Raw genomic sequence first — 16,211 nt, 5'->3', positions numbered from 1 at the left:
CTATAGCTTCAGGCTATAGAAGAAAATACAGTTCTTTCCAGGCATTGGCCTCGCGTCCTCATTCCCAAAACTGTTAAGATTAAATTGTTTGATCCATGTTTGAGGTTCTACATAAATAGTGTAGGCCTAGTAACATTTTTCGAAAGCATTCGCTGCACCGTCCACACTGCCAGTAGAGGCACTGTGTCTTTAACAGTTTTTTCCTCCTATAATCCTTGCAGTTGAAGAAGATAGCGGGCCTTAATTACGTCACGTCACCTCTGCTTTTTTTTTTTCGCAAAAGCCTCCGCTCTTAACCGTAGCCTAGTGTGTCTCTCAGATCTCTAAGAAGAGGTGTTCGTTACCACGCTTTCTTGGAAACTGGTCACATTTACTGGACGCTCGTGTGCTCCTTCAACAGCGGCTGAAAGACAGCGCGTTTTTTCTTTCACGTTTGTCAAGGCGCAGCAGCCAGTCTCGCACCCTGGACACGTTGACCAGACAGAGCACTCCACAAGACGCTCATCACTGAGGATTACAGGATATCAAACCAACGTTTCTTTTTTAGTGCTAAGATGTTCCAGGTTTGTAGATTAATGTGACAGGGACATTGATTTTACGAAATGAAAGAAGGAAGATGTGTTATATAATGCGAATAATAGAAAGGAGCGGATAGTCTGTTTGACGTTTGCCTCTTTCAAAGGCTGCATTTGAGGCAACTGAAAGCATCACTAACAGTGCTACCGTTAACATTATAGTGGTGTTGAAATGGCATTGATGATATTGGTCGATAGCTAACTCTTTTACTTATGTGTGTTCACTACATTGATACCATCCATCAATTAGGCGAATTTAGTGGTCTACAAAGACAGCTAGCTAAGAAGCTGACATCTACTGTAACGTTAACGTTAGCGGCTTCAGACCGCTCGATTAATAGTTAGCTACCAGCTAACGTTAGCTAGCTAATAACGGTATCGTTATCAGGTAACGTGATTTATTGTAAATCATCATTTGAAGACCCAATCCTTCGTTTAATATGCATTTAATTGAGATCGAACCTTTATCAAGTACCCTTCACTCTGCTATGGTAGAGGGGTCGTGGTACTCGTAGCTGGCCAGTTAGCCAGCTCTTAAAGCTAGCTGACCGCGCCACATTCAGAATTTTATATCACCATTATCTGCCTAGCTAGCTACCACTATCAAGTGATCATACATCTGTGGTCCCATAATATGCCAGCTAAAGGTTTGGAGGACAACGACTCAAATATACTAACATTAGCGGAAATATATCATCTAACGTTTTTCGACATGGACATATGTCATATTCATGTCTGTATATAGCAACAAAGTATTAGGCTACTTGAGTGGTTAAGCAGCTTAAAGTTTTTTTTCACGTTATAAGGTTAGCCAAGTTAGTGGCAGGGATTTGCGCAAAGAGCACAGTGAATACAGTGAGAGGAGTGTTTACTCCGTCACCTGATTTTTTTTTACCCTGCAAGTATTGTAGTAGTTACTTAGCACAATGGACGAGCATAACGGAGATGATACTATGAACCTCGGCGTGGCTGAGGATCCCATGCCTGGTTATGTGGACCTCTTCACTAGAGCATGTGCCGTCATGGCCAGTGCCTTGAAGGAGTGTAGCGACTGCGGCTTGGAGCTCTCCAGAAGAACCCTGCTGGACAATGCCTATATTACCTGGACCGAGATGGGGCTGTTCTTTATCTGCGCTGTTATGTGGACGCAGATGCGACGGGGGCTGACCGGATGCCTATTCAAGGTAAACAGTTGCCCATAACTTGGCATATTGTGTGACTCTGTCCACCCTCGTGGACTACTAAATACATCTGGCAACATCTTTCCCTGAACAGCAACAACAGTCAGTAGTAGTATTTGTGGGAGAACCTGTCAACTGCAAAGCTATTTGTGACATTTACACATTTTTCGCATACCCGTTCAGAACATTCAGGCACAAAGGTTGAAACAGATAAGTTTGCCCACAGTACCTCTTCAGATTTCTAAGAAAATTAATTTCAGGACAAAAGGTTTGGTGCCATTATTTCCAGCACTGGACTGGTAATGTGTGATGGGTTCAAGGAAGGTGAGAGAAGTTTGAGGTTATGTGGTCATGGGTGAGTTTTACTGTTGCAATTGATGGGCAACCACAACATACTAAAACCCCATCATTTCATCAGCTCTGTAGCCATCTCCGCTTAATTAATTGCCCTACAATTGAGAACTATGACAAACAGATATTCTGTTTCCTATACTGTTAGGGTAGGCTGTCGATCCTGTAAATATTTTAGACCTAGAGGAAACTTCGGCCTTGGCATCCATGGCATGATGTTTATTAAGGAGCATTTGAGCTGATGGGTTCAGGTGGAGATGGAGTTACTTAGACTTGATTAGTTTAAACAGCTAAGGACATGCTGTGAGGCTCTATAGCTATCTCTCCAAATGACATTAGAACGTTTCTAGAACAGTATACACTAATGAAGATAATTAATCAAGGGGGCTATGACGACCTTAGTCATATATACCTTCATTGTATCTTGAGGGTAACATTTTAGGCTACTGTCCCCTGATCAAGAAGAGGGTGGCTCTTATAGTCAACCAACCTCTTATAGTCAAGAGTGTCTAATTCAGTCTTGAGTCTTGAAGCATATTTAAATCGAGTACCCACAAAACAGCAGTCTCTTGTTGGCCCCACAGTGTCATGGTGGAGAGAATCGAGTCTCTGTCTGAACGCGACATGTGTGACTGAGAATGCTATAATAGTTTCACTTCCTGCAGAGACACTGCAGCGCGAGGGACATGGAACGAGCCTGTTCATGACCCATGTGTGAGCAGCACACACTCGAACACACACGCACACATACACATTTCTGTGCTAGATCAGCACACTGAATCGTCATAAACAAGGTCAATTTGCCTCACTGATACATGGACTCTCCAGATGCACTTATGGGGCAGGAAGCAATGCCCGCCCAGGGTAAAAACACCACGCTGCGCGTTATTTTCCCCTTGTAAATTCCTCACAGGCCGCCTGTCGAGAAGCCACAGGAGACCGCTTGCAGGGGTGGTGATGTTTAGCTGCAAATATACATTGTTGTGTCAGATACTTGCCAAACACATTTGTTTCAGGCCAGCTATCAAATTCCTTAGCCCAACTAGCTGGAGAAATGCTACAGGCTAGAATTCTTACTCCTGGATACCATCCTGGTGTCTTGCATTCACATCAATGTCTGCTAGTGACTGCTAGCAACAGACGATAAGTATTACTCGTGTGCGCCGTTCACATCATGACGAAAGCTGTAGTGCTTCAGCACCTTGATTAATTGAGCTTTTGAGCTTGATGTGTAGGAGGAGAGACATGTCACCCAGTTGGAAATCCAATTTGTGCGAAATTGTGCTTTGCACACATGCACGGCACTCAGATGCCGGCACCTGAGTGACCGTTGCCTTCACCAACACACGCCAGGTCGGAAAGAGGAAGAGTACTTTTCTAATTGCACAACGGCCATACCACTCTAACTGCCCCAGTGTTGACCCATGGAGATCTGAAGCAGGGGTCTGCTAATAGGTTTGCTATCAAATCCCGATGGTGGCGTCCGGGCCTGCGGCTGTCCTGCCCTTTGCTTGTAATCGCCGACTTTTGGTCTCCTGTTGCACGGGCCGCTGTCGACGGACACTCTCCCCACAGATTGGAAAACAGGAAAGGGAGACACATTTTTGTGTAATTGTCGTCCTGCGTTATTGGTCTCCTCCCTCCCCGCATCTGTGAAGCAAGCCAGGGAGAGGGGTGACGGATGACTTGGGCTGGAGTGCGTTGTGCGAGACCATCTGGCACTTATTATGGGGAGTGACCCTCCACAGATACCAAGGGGCTGTGCTCTTTAGTCGGTGGTCGATATAGTTCACGTCAACATGGTGATATATAGGCTATGCTCCAAAGCAGCCCCACCCAGTTGGATTCAGACCACGCAGAGCTTGACTTCATATGAATTACCCTTATGCTGAAGGAGTGGTGATGTGCGGTATTAATTTAGTATACTGCATGACAGCCCGCACCAGAAGAATTGTTTGAGTGGAATAAATTAGATTACAGTGGCAACCTCTCCTTTCACTCTTCCTCTGCTGAGGATGCCAGCCTGTTGCATTATAAATGATGGCCAGATGGTTATTCAAGGAACAGACTTGGGTCATGAAACAGTGTAACAATAGCTTAGTCTGCTGGACGTTTTGTACCAGTTGAGTCAGTGGAGATGATTTAAAGAACTCCCACTGGTTTGACCAGCTGTGGAAGTTAATTTTTAAACTTTGAGTAACTGTGTTTTTCTCTCGTTCACGGTGAAGCGACCCACAGATTCAATCAGTGTCCTCTCTGTGTTTCGTGCAGAGGAGATCTACAGTAGTTAATCATGTGGTGGTGACGAATCGGTATCAGCCATACCCTACTCAAGTCATTGTTTCACGTGAAGTTTGATTAATGCCTAATCTTGTCATTCACTGACAAAAGAACCCACATTAATTATTCATATTGTGTGTTGTCTCATTCAATAGCACGGGAGAGTGAGTCTAAATCAATGTTGCATTGTTAAAAATAACCATTTTATTTGAATGGTCAACAACATAAGTAAGAGCTCTCCATAGGCAATTTGTCTGCTTACCACAAATGGGTGAAAAGGGAGATGGGCACTTGTAAGGAGAGCAAGCGCTGACTGAAAGCACCTTGCTGGCTCGGGCTCATGTTTCTGGAGAAGAATAAAGTGTGCATAATCCCGTGACGAAGTGTTTCCATGTTCATTTGATCTCATTCGGCAAGTCAATTAGGGGGGATGACGGCCGTAATGCCTCCCCGAGATTAAGGCTGCTGGACAAGTCGAGCCAGCCTCAGGTGTGTGTGAGTGTATGTCCGTGTGAGTGTATGTCCAGAGGAGGTGGACAGGCCTTAAAGTACACAAAGGAATTCCCCTGCAGACCACCTCACAGTTCCTCTTTTTCTCTTCACTGTCATGGTGTTGTGGTCCTGCATACACACAGCCTTATGTCTATGGCTGTGAGCGCTCTCAAACCCTGTGTGAAAGTTAGTGGTGGGACTCGTGGGAGAAGAAATCGATACAATGTAGTATCAAAATATATTTTTCCACAATATTATGTCGATACTGTGGTACGAACTACAGCAATATTAATTATATGTAAGCACTTATATTTCAGCACTACTACTCTGTTGACATTACAAGTCCACAAGATAGGACAAGACCTCACAGAGAACAATGTACTTTATCAAGATGGCTGCAGAGACTACCAGCAAAGACACATTGTATATGGGAGACATACATCTCAATGTAACTCAAATTTGAATCAATGTGCTATATTGTAAGATACCACATTAATACTGTATCATGGCCCAAATATGATATTATTGTCTCCCCTGGCAGCTCCCACCTTTAACAAACATGATATTTGCTAGCACTCCACTCTGCTGTTTCAAGCTGAAAGATTGCCATGGAGAGGGATGTCTCAAGCTCATCAGGTTTGACAATTAGTCTTTCAAATTGCCTAGAAGTCATCTCTCTGAATACGAGTGGACGTATTGATGTCTCCACGTCACAGGATGAACGACCTTTCCACTTACCTATAATCACTGCATTGATGTAAGGTCAGTCTGGGGCATATTTGCACCAGTAACCCTGATTCCAACCCTGATGTTTTTGTTTTGAAGGGGTCAAGTTCCACTCAGTCGCAACAGTTATTTACCACACAATTCCTCCCTCCCCCCACTCCCTGCAGTGACTCAGCAGTGCATGCTGGGAAGGGGCTTGTGGTGAAGGTTTGATGGGGTGGGAGGGGGTCTGTTTTTTGGGGGTTGGCTGCTTTGTCCTATGCCGGCAGATGTCTCCGGGGAATGTCAAGCTCTGCTAAATGTATTCCCCCCCGACACCACCACCAACCCTACAGTTGAGGCCCTTTTGTGTAGTGTTTCTAACTGAAAGTGAAAGGAAAAGAGGGAGACACAAGTGAGTGAGATACTCGTGGCAGTGAACAGCTGGTCAGATTGTGGCCTGTGAGATTTTGGCAACAGAAACCTGCCATCGTTAAGTGGTTGCTACGGATACAAGAGCCTTCTCCTTGACTGAAAATGGGGGTAGAATGGAGAATTTTTCCGGGGATATCCGTTGTGTTCGTACAAGTAGGAAGAGGTTCAAACAGAGTTCAAATTCAGTCTGTGATGATTAGTTTTCACAGGTCTCTTGGGGTCTTGCAGAAAAGCCCTTAAAGTGAATTTAAGGCAGTGTGTGATTAGAAAGAGAACTGCTAATTTGAAGCTCAGACCTTAGTTGTAGGACAATCCCCCTTCTCACTGAATCTCAAATCCTCCTTCTCGGCAACCAAACATCTTTGCACCCTGGCAGAAGCCTGACTGCCATTCGTGCGTGCTATGCCACAACAAGGTGTCAGGCTATTTATTCTATGCATCTTGAGAACTGCTGATAGCAACATCACATTGTGCAAATAGAGGAACTTGCAAATGTTGTGCAAGAGACGCAGAGAATCACCCCCCGGCCAGACACTACACTACACTACACTACGATTGAGAGGAACTCGGTAGGGTAGTCCTCCGTTCCACAGCGGTCTGGCCTAGGCTCTCGAGCCCCCACGCTGTGCCTTGTTCGCAGGCGGCGGCGTGGGTGATGACGGGTCTGGACCATGTGGTGCGCGCGCCGGCCGTGCCTGCGAGCAGCAGACGTGCCCAGGCAAGGCGGGTAGGAGGGGGAGGAGGAGGAGGGGGAGTCCGGGCCCGACGCTGGAGACGGCCGAGTGGTGGACGTGCTGCTGACAGCTGGCCTCTATAAATAAATGCGCTGGGGCGGAGCGAGGGGCAGGAAGGCACGAGGTGGATATCCTGCTGCCGATTGCCGCCGCCGCCGCTGCCGCTGCTCGGGCTGCCGCCGTTGCTGTTGCCGCCGCTGCTGCTGCTGCTGCACATGACTCACAAGCAGGAACACATGGCCAGGTCTCCTCGGCCAATCAGAGGCCGACAACCAACGTGGCTCAGTGCCCCAGGATGTGGTCATGTGACAAGCGCGCGCAGCCTTTCTCTCTCTGTCTCTTCTTTCTATCCTCTCTTCTTTCTCTTCATTCTTTCTCTCTCTTTCTCCCTTCCCTCTCTGTCTCTCACCGGAGGACTGGCAGTTGGCTTGGTCCCCAGGCAGGTTCTGGTCTGATGGTGTCCTCTGTCTGCGTCTGTGTGTGTGTGTGTGTGTGTGTGTGTGTGTGTGAGAGTTTGGGGGGGTATACGTGAAGCTTCCACGGGAATGAAAGCGAATAGGAGCAGTCGACCCCGGCTGCCTGCCGTGACCGATAAAAGATAAATGATTACGACGCACTCCTGGGTAAATTGCCCTTTCGCTTTTTTATCTCCGGTTACGACGACCGGGCTTGGGTGACCATCGCTCGACAGCGGCAGATACTCTGTCATGTGGAGAGATAAGACGCGGCACACTAGTTCTCACTTTCTCCCACCGCCACCTGTGAGAGTGGAGCCTGTGTGCTCTCGCTTCAACTCGCTCAGTGCGCCTGCTCCCCCCCCCCCCTCCCCTCAACAACACCCCCCCAGGCTTATCTGAGCATGTGCACTGTGTTTTTGCTAATCAGCTCACCCCCCCACACACGCACACACACACACACACACCACTAGGCCGCCCACAGTTTACTCCAGGATTCTCTGACGAAGGAAGCACGTCTCAGCTTTTCAGCTTCCTCTTTTTCTGCTGGCGTAGCACATGAAGTGAATAGCCATGAGGTTCACTGAGGGGACTCGTCCAGCACAACACAACTCAACTCCACTCAACTCAGCTCCAGTCCTCTCGCCTACTCCCCACTGTGTTAAAACAAACACGACATAAACATGTGTGCAGTCGCAGATGTTGCCGTGCGAACCCTGCTTTGATAGATCACAGTGTCTGTCCCCCGGCGGGAGTGTGTCTTTGTGTTTTGATAAGCAACCTTTGTGTGTCTCTCTTGTGTGTGTGTGTGTGTGTGTGTCCCACAGCCGTTTGCACAGTGGTGTTGTCTCCAGCCCAAAGACACTGCCAAGATGCCGGAGAGCGCGTGGAAGCTGGTCTTCTACACCATGTCGTGGTCCTACAGCACCTACCTGCTCTTCTTCACCCAATACACCTTCTTTCACAACCCGCCGTCCGTTTTCTACGGTAAGCCGGAGGCGCAGGCCTCTCTGTGGGAGTCCCCATGTGTGTTCGAACTCAAGGGGCTTTCCACAGCCTGTCATTGGGAAGGTCTCTTATTACAGTGTAAATTGCTGGTGTCAGCTGATGGTGATCCACTGCTTTTACTTGCGGTTTGATGGGTGCTTTTACAAATGACCACTTATTAATCCTGCAACTGTCACAGCCCCACTGCACTGAATGCCAGTGTTGTGGCTAGGAACTTGGCCTATTTTGATTTGTATCAAGTTACTAATCCAAATCCCACTTTTTATTTTTCAGTTTAAGACACACCAGTATTTTTCACAAAATTACACGGCGTTGAGTTCAATGACTACAGAAAAGGCTCATATTAAATAGATATTTAATATTGTAATGCAACTCTCATCCTCTTCAGAGATACAAAAGGCCATGGAGTTGTATTTTTTTGTTTGTTTTAATATTGTGCATTAGTCTACGTACTGGTCTGTGAGCTTAACCGAGAAAGGGCTTTAGCGCCTCAGAATGAATTTTATCAGTTATGATTTGTGTCAAAAATAGATATCTCATGATCCAGTATTTAGCTGACCGTTGTTCTGTGGGACAAGATAAGGGACCATAGACTTAGTTTTGAACAGTGACAGTGTCTGTCTGCCTGTGGACACACACATTGGCTGGTTTTCATAGGCCATTAAAAACTCATTACATTTTATCTGGGTAATTATGTTAGCTGTACTGTGTTTGGTGTTCATGATTGTTTTGCTGTTTCAGCTGCAGTCTGAAAATTTGACTGAATGCCATACTTTATGTTTACTTTGTAGCTAAACTAGGGGGATCTTCCTAGATCAGAAAGGCAGCTTATTCCAAATGAGCAAATGCTCTTTCGAGTGGCGTACCATATCCCTTGTCAACTGTCATTCTGGCAAATTTGCATGTTTCCATGTTGGTGTGTTTGCATATGGACATATACTTAACTTTACAAGGATGCTTAAAATTTATGGTAGTAATAAAACGCAAACCTAACACAGACACGTAATTTGTATATTGAGTAATAAGTATATGTGAACCCTACCAGGATTTGCTTGAGAAGCTACTATCGGTAGCCACGGTCATTGAACTGTTGTTAAAGTATAATTGGGCACTAATTTCTTCACCAACAAAAATGCTTCAGCCTTTTTTTTTTTTTTTGTAGTTTTCTATCAATTCCTGCGCCAGTTTTGAGACTGATGTTTACTCCTAGCTTTGGTCCTGTAAGATCCTCCATTGTGTTGATGAGCACTCTCTCCCTCATAACAGCCCGGTCAGAAAGCTTTAGAGCCAGCGCTGATGGCTCATTACGAGGCCCTCTGAGCGAGCGCTTCCCAGCCTAAAGCTGCTCCGGCGGCCCCCAGGTCCACGCCGACTGTTGTAATCGTGTTCTCAATGTTTAATGACGGGGAGGGGGGATCAATACGCATTAAAGGCTGTACCGTCAACAACAGTAGCAGCGGCAGTAGCAATAGAGGCAGCAGTGGCCCTGCCTCAGCTCGGCTCAGCATGGAAAGTTCCTCAAACTTCCAGGTTAATGTGTCCCCGGGGGAAGCTCCATAAATACTGCATGGCGTCCTGTCGAGCCGAGCCTCTATATCCCGCGAAAATCAGCCTGTTGGGCACTAATGACGGCCCTGCCGGACATGCCAATGGTGCATCACAGGCGCATAAATTCCTGTCCGGGGGAAAGTGGATGGAAAGCTGCTTAGTGCTTTTGACATAAGCTAATGGAAGTGGATGTATGTGTCTCTTAGGGTGTGTATTTGTGTCTGCGTGTGCTCTTTTACGTTTGTGTGTGTGTGTGTATGTGTGTGTGTGTGTGTGTGTGTGTGTGTGTGTGTGTGTGTGTGTGTGTGTGTGTGTGTTTGCATGCGTGAGTGGTGACGTGTGTAATCGATGAGATGTAAAGGTGTGTTTCGTTGCGTCGTGTCGTGTGTGTGTGTGTGTGCACCATGCTGACGACTCATTTTGCATGTTCTTCCCGACGACAGACTGGAAGAGTGGCATGTCAGTGCCCACGGACATCGCCATCGCCTACCTGATCCAGGGCAGCTTCTACGGTCACTCCATATACGCCACCGTCTACATGGACGCCTGGAGGAAGGACTCGGCCGTCATGGTGGTCCATCACGTGATCACGCTGGCCCTCATCACATTCTCCTATGCCTTCAGGTGAGACGCCTCAGGAGCAGTCACATAAGTGTCCATCAAGCACTCACCCAAACTGCTTGACCACCACTACTGCCCGTATTGGATGTAGGCTATCACTTACATGCACGGGAATCTAATACGTTGTGTTTTCCTACTGCAGATACCACAACATCGGGGTGCTGGTGCTGTTTCTACACGACATCAATGACATTCAGCTGGAGTTCACCAAACTGAATGTCTATTTCAAGACCCGGGGTGGAAGCTACTACTTGATCAACGACATTCTCTCCAATATGGGCTCTGTTAGCTTCAGCATCACCTGGTGAGGTTTAGCTGGTAGACAGAGACATAACCACCCACACACACACACACACAAACACACACACGGTCACTGACTTGTCGTGGAGTTCTGTTTGTGTCTGTAGACGCTGGCTTATTTATTTACAGGCTGCGCAGTTGCCTGTTAACTTGGTGTGTGTTTGTGCGTCTGAGTCATGGTCGGGATCCCTCACGCAACACTAACGAGTGAGCGTGTTCTCTCTTTTGTTCTTCCCGGCAGGTTCTGGTTCCGTCTGTACTGGTTCCCCCTGAAGGTTCTCTACGCCTCCTGTGTGGCCAGTCTCCAGCTGGTGCCCAACATCCCCTTCTACTTCTTCTTCAACGCCCTGCTGCTCGCGCTGCTCCTCATGAACATCTACTGGTTCCTGGTGAGACAGCATGACCACTTCCTGCCTCTCTGTCCCTCCCCCCTGTGAACTATCAGAACTGGCTCGTGAATAAGGCTCAGGCCCACATGTGCTTGAGTCGAGAGTCCAGACACTGGCCCAGTTCTCTCTTTCTCTCTCTTTCTTTCTCCCTCTCTTTGTTCTCTCTCTCTCTCTCTCCTTTTCTCTACTCCTTTTCCCTCTCTGGACTGACCGTCTCTTCATGGAGATGTGTTCAACCTTCTTCATCCCTCTCCAAGTCTTTCTTCCTGGATGTGTCTGCTCTCATCTGTGCTTTATACCAGGTTCACTGGCCCAATTGTGTTGTGATTTACACAGAAGTTCATGCCTCCATGCTTGTCATTGATGTTTCATGCCTGGCTGTCTTAATTGAAGCCACCTGAATGTGTGACCATGTGTGCTGTTGATGAATGTTTGACTGCTGACAGCTGAGAATGTTGTGTGATTCCTCTTCCGTGCGCATGTCGGCAGCCCCCCTCTAAAGTAAGCAGCAGATTCCGTCATTCCGGATTCCGAGGCGGACGTGGGTGAGGAGGAGTGTGTTGGTTTGGCGCAGGGTTTTGGTGTTCGGTTCTGGTGCCGGTGCCGGGCAGTTGGAGTGGTGTTGGGTTAGAGGCCGTAGTGTTTGGGTTCTGAGGTGTTGGGAGTTGGTGCTTTTTTTTTTTTTTTACCCCATTTATTTATTTTTCACTTTTCTTCCTCTATTTGGTTATAGTGTGGGATTATACACCTTTGATGTTTTCTCTCTCCCTCTCGATCTCTCTGTCTGTAGATCAATGTGCTATCTTGTCATCTCACAGTATATCTTATCTGATGGCATATTGTTACCTCATAGTAATGTATCTACAGTATCTTATCTCTCTCTCTCTCTATCTCTCTCTCTCTCTCTCTCTCTCTCTCTCTCACTCTCTCACTCATATAGTCCATTCTAGTACTGACTTATGTTGTACCCTTTCTTTTCTACCTATTTTCCTTCCTTTGTCTCCCTCTTTCCTCCCTCCATCTTTCTCTCTTTGTGTCTGCAGTTCATCGTACTGTTTGTGGTGAAAGTGTTGACGGGCCAGATGGAGGGGGTGAATGATGTGCGGGAGTACGAGGAAGAAGAGGCCTCTCTGAAGGCAAAGCTCAAGAAGCAGAACCCTGATGCTGGCCATCAGGACAACGAGGAAGGGTATGTACACACACACTCTCTCACACACACACACACAGTACACACACAGTACACACACACAAGGTGTGGCACGGTTCGCTTGTCTCGATTCGGGGCGTGTGTGCATCGTACGGTGTTGATGGTTCATGTCATGCGCAATGTAACCTCATGCCCCTATGTGACCTCAGATGTTTTTTCCCCCCGTTTTGGGTGAAAGTGTAGGTGAGGAGTGCTGGAGTTATGTGTAGAAATGGCAGGTGAGATAACGAGGCCAGCCCGGACTTAAAGGATGTGCCAGCGTCGCATAAGTCTGTTGTGTGGGAACATTTTGGATTTAATTTTACCTATGATGACGGCGGAAAGAAAACGGTAGATAGAACTGTGTCTGTGTGGAAGCATTGTGCAATACATATTCATTATGCTGTAGTGCAGGCCTGGAATGGCTAATCGGGAGCTTCGGGAGGATCCCCGGTGGGCCATTAACGTTTTTGGCCGGTCTGAATATCATGAGCTTCGATATATTTTTCTGAAGTTCATTTGCTGTGCCCTCACGGAAATTCAGCAGCCTAGGCTAAGCGGTCGCAGCTCCTTTCTCACAGTTCCCCAAATATTAACAAAGTAGCATAAAAACGGGTTGGAAGTCGCAACCAAGTCTTTATTTGCAACAATTAAGGGGATTGAGCGGCCTCTTCTGCAGTGGCATAGCTCTGACGAACTCTTATGTACAGGGGAGATGTGTTGGTTCATTGGTTCATTTTACTTAGTGTAGGGTAATAAGTAACTGCAGATGTCAAAAGCCCTCAAAAATAAAATGTTGTTAAAATGTGTGTTGGGTCCTCCTCACATAGAAGATTTAACGTTCAGTTTCATTGAGCAATTGGCCCTAGGGGAGCGTAAATTGGTAGTAGACAGGAGTGAAATTGCGCATTTACACTGTGTGGTAGCCTAGTATCTTGCTATCTTGCATAGCTTGGGTAGGCTTAGGCTATGCTATGTGTAGAAATAAAATATTCCGTAATATTTCAGTCAATCTTCCTGTGCTAAAAGGACACAAAAGCTCATGTAGATGGCTATGACACATGCTACTTTTTTGAAATCATCAATGTCCTCACTCATTCTGTATCAAAATCTCACCCTTCCTCAGAGATGGTCTCAGTGATGTGCTTAAAGTCAAGTCAATTGCTTTCAGTTTGTGCATGAGTACATTATAAAACTATTTTAATGCTGTAGCCTAAAGGGCAAATAATTAACGCATGATATTTTTGAAGTGTTAAAGATAAAAAGAAAAAATAATAACAAGAACCGAAAACTACAACCCTAGAACCAGACCTGTGATAGAAATTGAATCGTGGGTTTTGTGAACTGTGCCATCCCTAACACACACTCAGGTTCCAAATGTAAAAAGCAACCACTTGTGATGACATGCACATACAGTCTTAACCACAGATAGTTTTATGATATGCATGCTTTGATCGAGACATGACAACCACAGACCACATATACAGATATACAAATGACGACGTATATAAAAAAAAAATGGCGCCGTGACAAAGACTGGTTTCGCACAGATGCAGGCAGGACATGTTTGCACATCTGTCCGTGTCCAGCAGTCACACTGCACTCTCTCCCCCCAGCTATCGCAGGGCTACATTCGGACGTGGGACACTGATGAGTTGGAGGGGGTAGCATGGGATGGGGGCAACCTCCTGCTGTCAGTAACACAATCTCGGGGCGATGAGATACCGCGCACCTTGTGTAACATGCAGATAGGATCAAAGAGCTCATTTCGATGTGATTACTAAGCATTCCCAGAGCCCTAGCCCTTATCTTGCTAACCTTGAAAGAAGTGATATCCCTCAGTATTATTCTGCAATGGCTGATCATCATCTCATCACCTGATCTTTGTCCCCTCTCTCACCATAGGAAACACGTGCAGAACGGGATCACCAAGGAGAAGCATCTATAAGAGCCTCTCCAGCACCACCTCCTGGCACATACCTAGAAATACAATTAAACTAGATCTATTCTACGTACATTGACTTGTGCTCCAAGTGGTTAGATGGTTTTGCAGGAAAAAACACATGTAGACAGTGATATGTTTTCAGTTACACTATTCTGTTTTTTTTTTTATTATAGCACTGTGAATGTTATTTCAGGTGACTTGTCTTATACTTTTACTTTTTTGGAGAAAAAAAAGGTGTAAGTTCTGTGAAGTTCCTCTTGTGTGGTGGGTATATATAGAAATAGTGTCATCTCTTTCACCATGCTTTGACAGCGGAAGAGAACTCTGTTTCTTAACCTCAACGCGTGAAACATCCCTCAACATTATGAGGACTTACCGCATTCACAGTAACACTGGTGAATTGTGCTTTTTCGAGACCCGAACATATTTCAAATTAGTGTTCTTTTAAGAGCCGATGGCTTTGTTTTTCCAATTTGATGTTTGATTTACTTTTAATTCCAGGAGTGACGGCTGTATAAAGGGAAACATTGGTGCGTTTGTATCCTGTCTCTGTGTGAGAAAGAAGGGGACAATGAGAGAGTGCATGTCGAGTCTCTGGTTTTAATTTCCTAAAGACATGCACTGATGATCCATATCATTGCACAGGTTACTCCAGACCAAATGGACTTTACCCAGCCTGACCTGTTGTTAATGTGCGAGCCACACATCTTTGTAGTATTGGTGTGCTTGAATGTAAAAAAAAAACACCACATGATTTTAAGGGAATTTTGTTTTGTTTTTTCACTTTTTTTTGGTGTGGATAAATAGGGATTGATCATATTGCTTGCATTCCTGTTTGGGGAAGATGTGGCGTGACATTTTCTGATTTTATTGCATCTGTTGTTGCACTGATATGAAGGCATACAAGCTGACCATTGATTTACGTATGATCTGACATAGCAGGAATTGATTGAATTGGTTGCATAATTTATTCCAAAAGGATTTTTTTTCTTTTTCTTTGGAAAACTGCGAATTACAGAATCCAATTGACATGAATAGCCCTTAAACTTTGTGTAATTCCTTAGGCAAATATTAATATATATGCACATAATATGGTATTCTGGAAATGCATGATATTGGAATGGCTCCAAGTATGTTATGAAGTAGTCCTATGACAAAACTTAAATGAAAAACTATTTAAATGTAACTAATCGACATGCGACGTCACACTCAAGAACAGAGACCACAATCATACATACAAAGAAAATCTACTTGCCTACAGTACATACTGTTCTGAATGTTTTCATGAGTTTTAAATGTGTACGTTTGCATCAGGTCTGGATTTATTTTTAATTTTTTTTTGTTTTTGTGCTGAGACCAAGTGCTGTCACTCTGATCAAATCCATGCTACTGTTTTATCTCTCGTCATGATGGACAGCATGCTTGTGCTGGAACAGTCCGCAGATGCCAGTAAGAGAAAGGAGTCCAATAAGGAGTCCAATGGACGTGTCTTCCATTCTCCGGACTAGGCTCTCCCACTAGTCCGCGCTTTCCAATTGTTATGTTAGGACATTGTTATTGATCTGAGTCTGCTGCTGTTATTTTGTTTTTCTCTCTGAGAACACTGTTTGTAGATGTCTTGTCCTTCTCTTGTGTATGCATTGGTTTGGTTAACTGTTTGTACAGATGAGGTGCCCTTTGTCTACCATGGTACTGTCCACAGTGTGCACTTTCTTTGGTCTCTGCCCATCTCCTTGCGGGCTGTTAAGACAGACGCCATGATATGGAGAGCTAAAACAGTCCTTCAATGCGCAACTGGCAATATCGCATCAATTTTAGAGTAGTAAATTATCATTCGATTTTGAAACCTTTTGGGTTGTAGAACTCTTCGCTGATTTGGCAGATTTAAGTTCCTTGCATTGATTGGAGCACGAATCCATCCAGGTTTGGGGTTTAAAAATGTGGACCTGACTTTGCTTACAAAGTCTGAACCTATGCATTTTCTTTGATAGTGTATGTATCCTTTG

At 45.6% G+C, this 16,211-nt stretch overlaps 1 protein-coding gene across 2 annotated transcripts; it reads left to right on the top strand.

The window, feature by feature from the left end:
* The first annotated feature begins 238 nt into the window (after positions 1 to 238).
* cers1 (ceramide synthase 1) lies at positions 239 to 15,869 on the top strand. Of its 2 annotated transcripts, XR_009941556.1 has the most exons (8): positions 239 to 1,759; positions 8,036 to 8,195; positions 10,208 to 10,388; positions 10,528 to 10,689; positions 10,927 to 11,074; positions 11,564 to 11,619; positions 12,118 to 12,263; positions 14,166 to 15,869. XR_009941556.1 is itself a non-coding variant. In XM_062557047.1 (7 exons), the coding sequence occupies exons 1-7, from the start codon at positions 1,502 to 1,504 to the stop codon at positions 14,206 to 14,208; spliced, it is 1,098 nt and encodes a 365-aa protein (XP_062413031.1). In that variant the 5' UTR covers positions 240 to 1,501; the 3' UTR covers positions 14,209 to 15,869. The 2 variants fall into 2 exon arrangements, 1 of the variants encoding a protein (XP_062413031.1); XM_062557047.1 differs by lacking the exon at positions 11,564 to 11,619 and having other exon boundaries at positions 240 to 1,759.
* Positions 15,870 to 16,211: the final 342 nt, after the last annotated feature.

Source organism: Sardina pilchardus, chromosome 15 (genome assembly GCF_963854185.1).
Source record: "Sardina pilchardus chromosome 15, fSarPil1.1, whole genome shotgun sequence".
Taxonomy (NCBI): domain Eukaryota; kingdom Metazoa; phylum Chordata; class Actinopteri; order Clupeiformes; family Clupeidae; genus Sardina; species Sardina pilchardus.
This window is presented reverse-complemented; position numbering and strand designations above follow the sequence as displayed.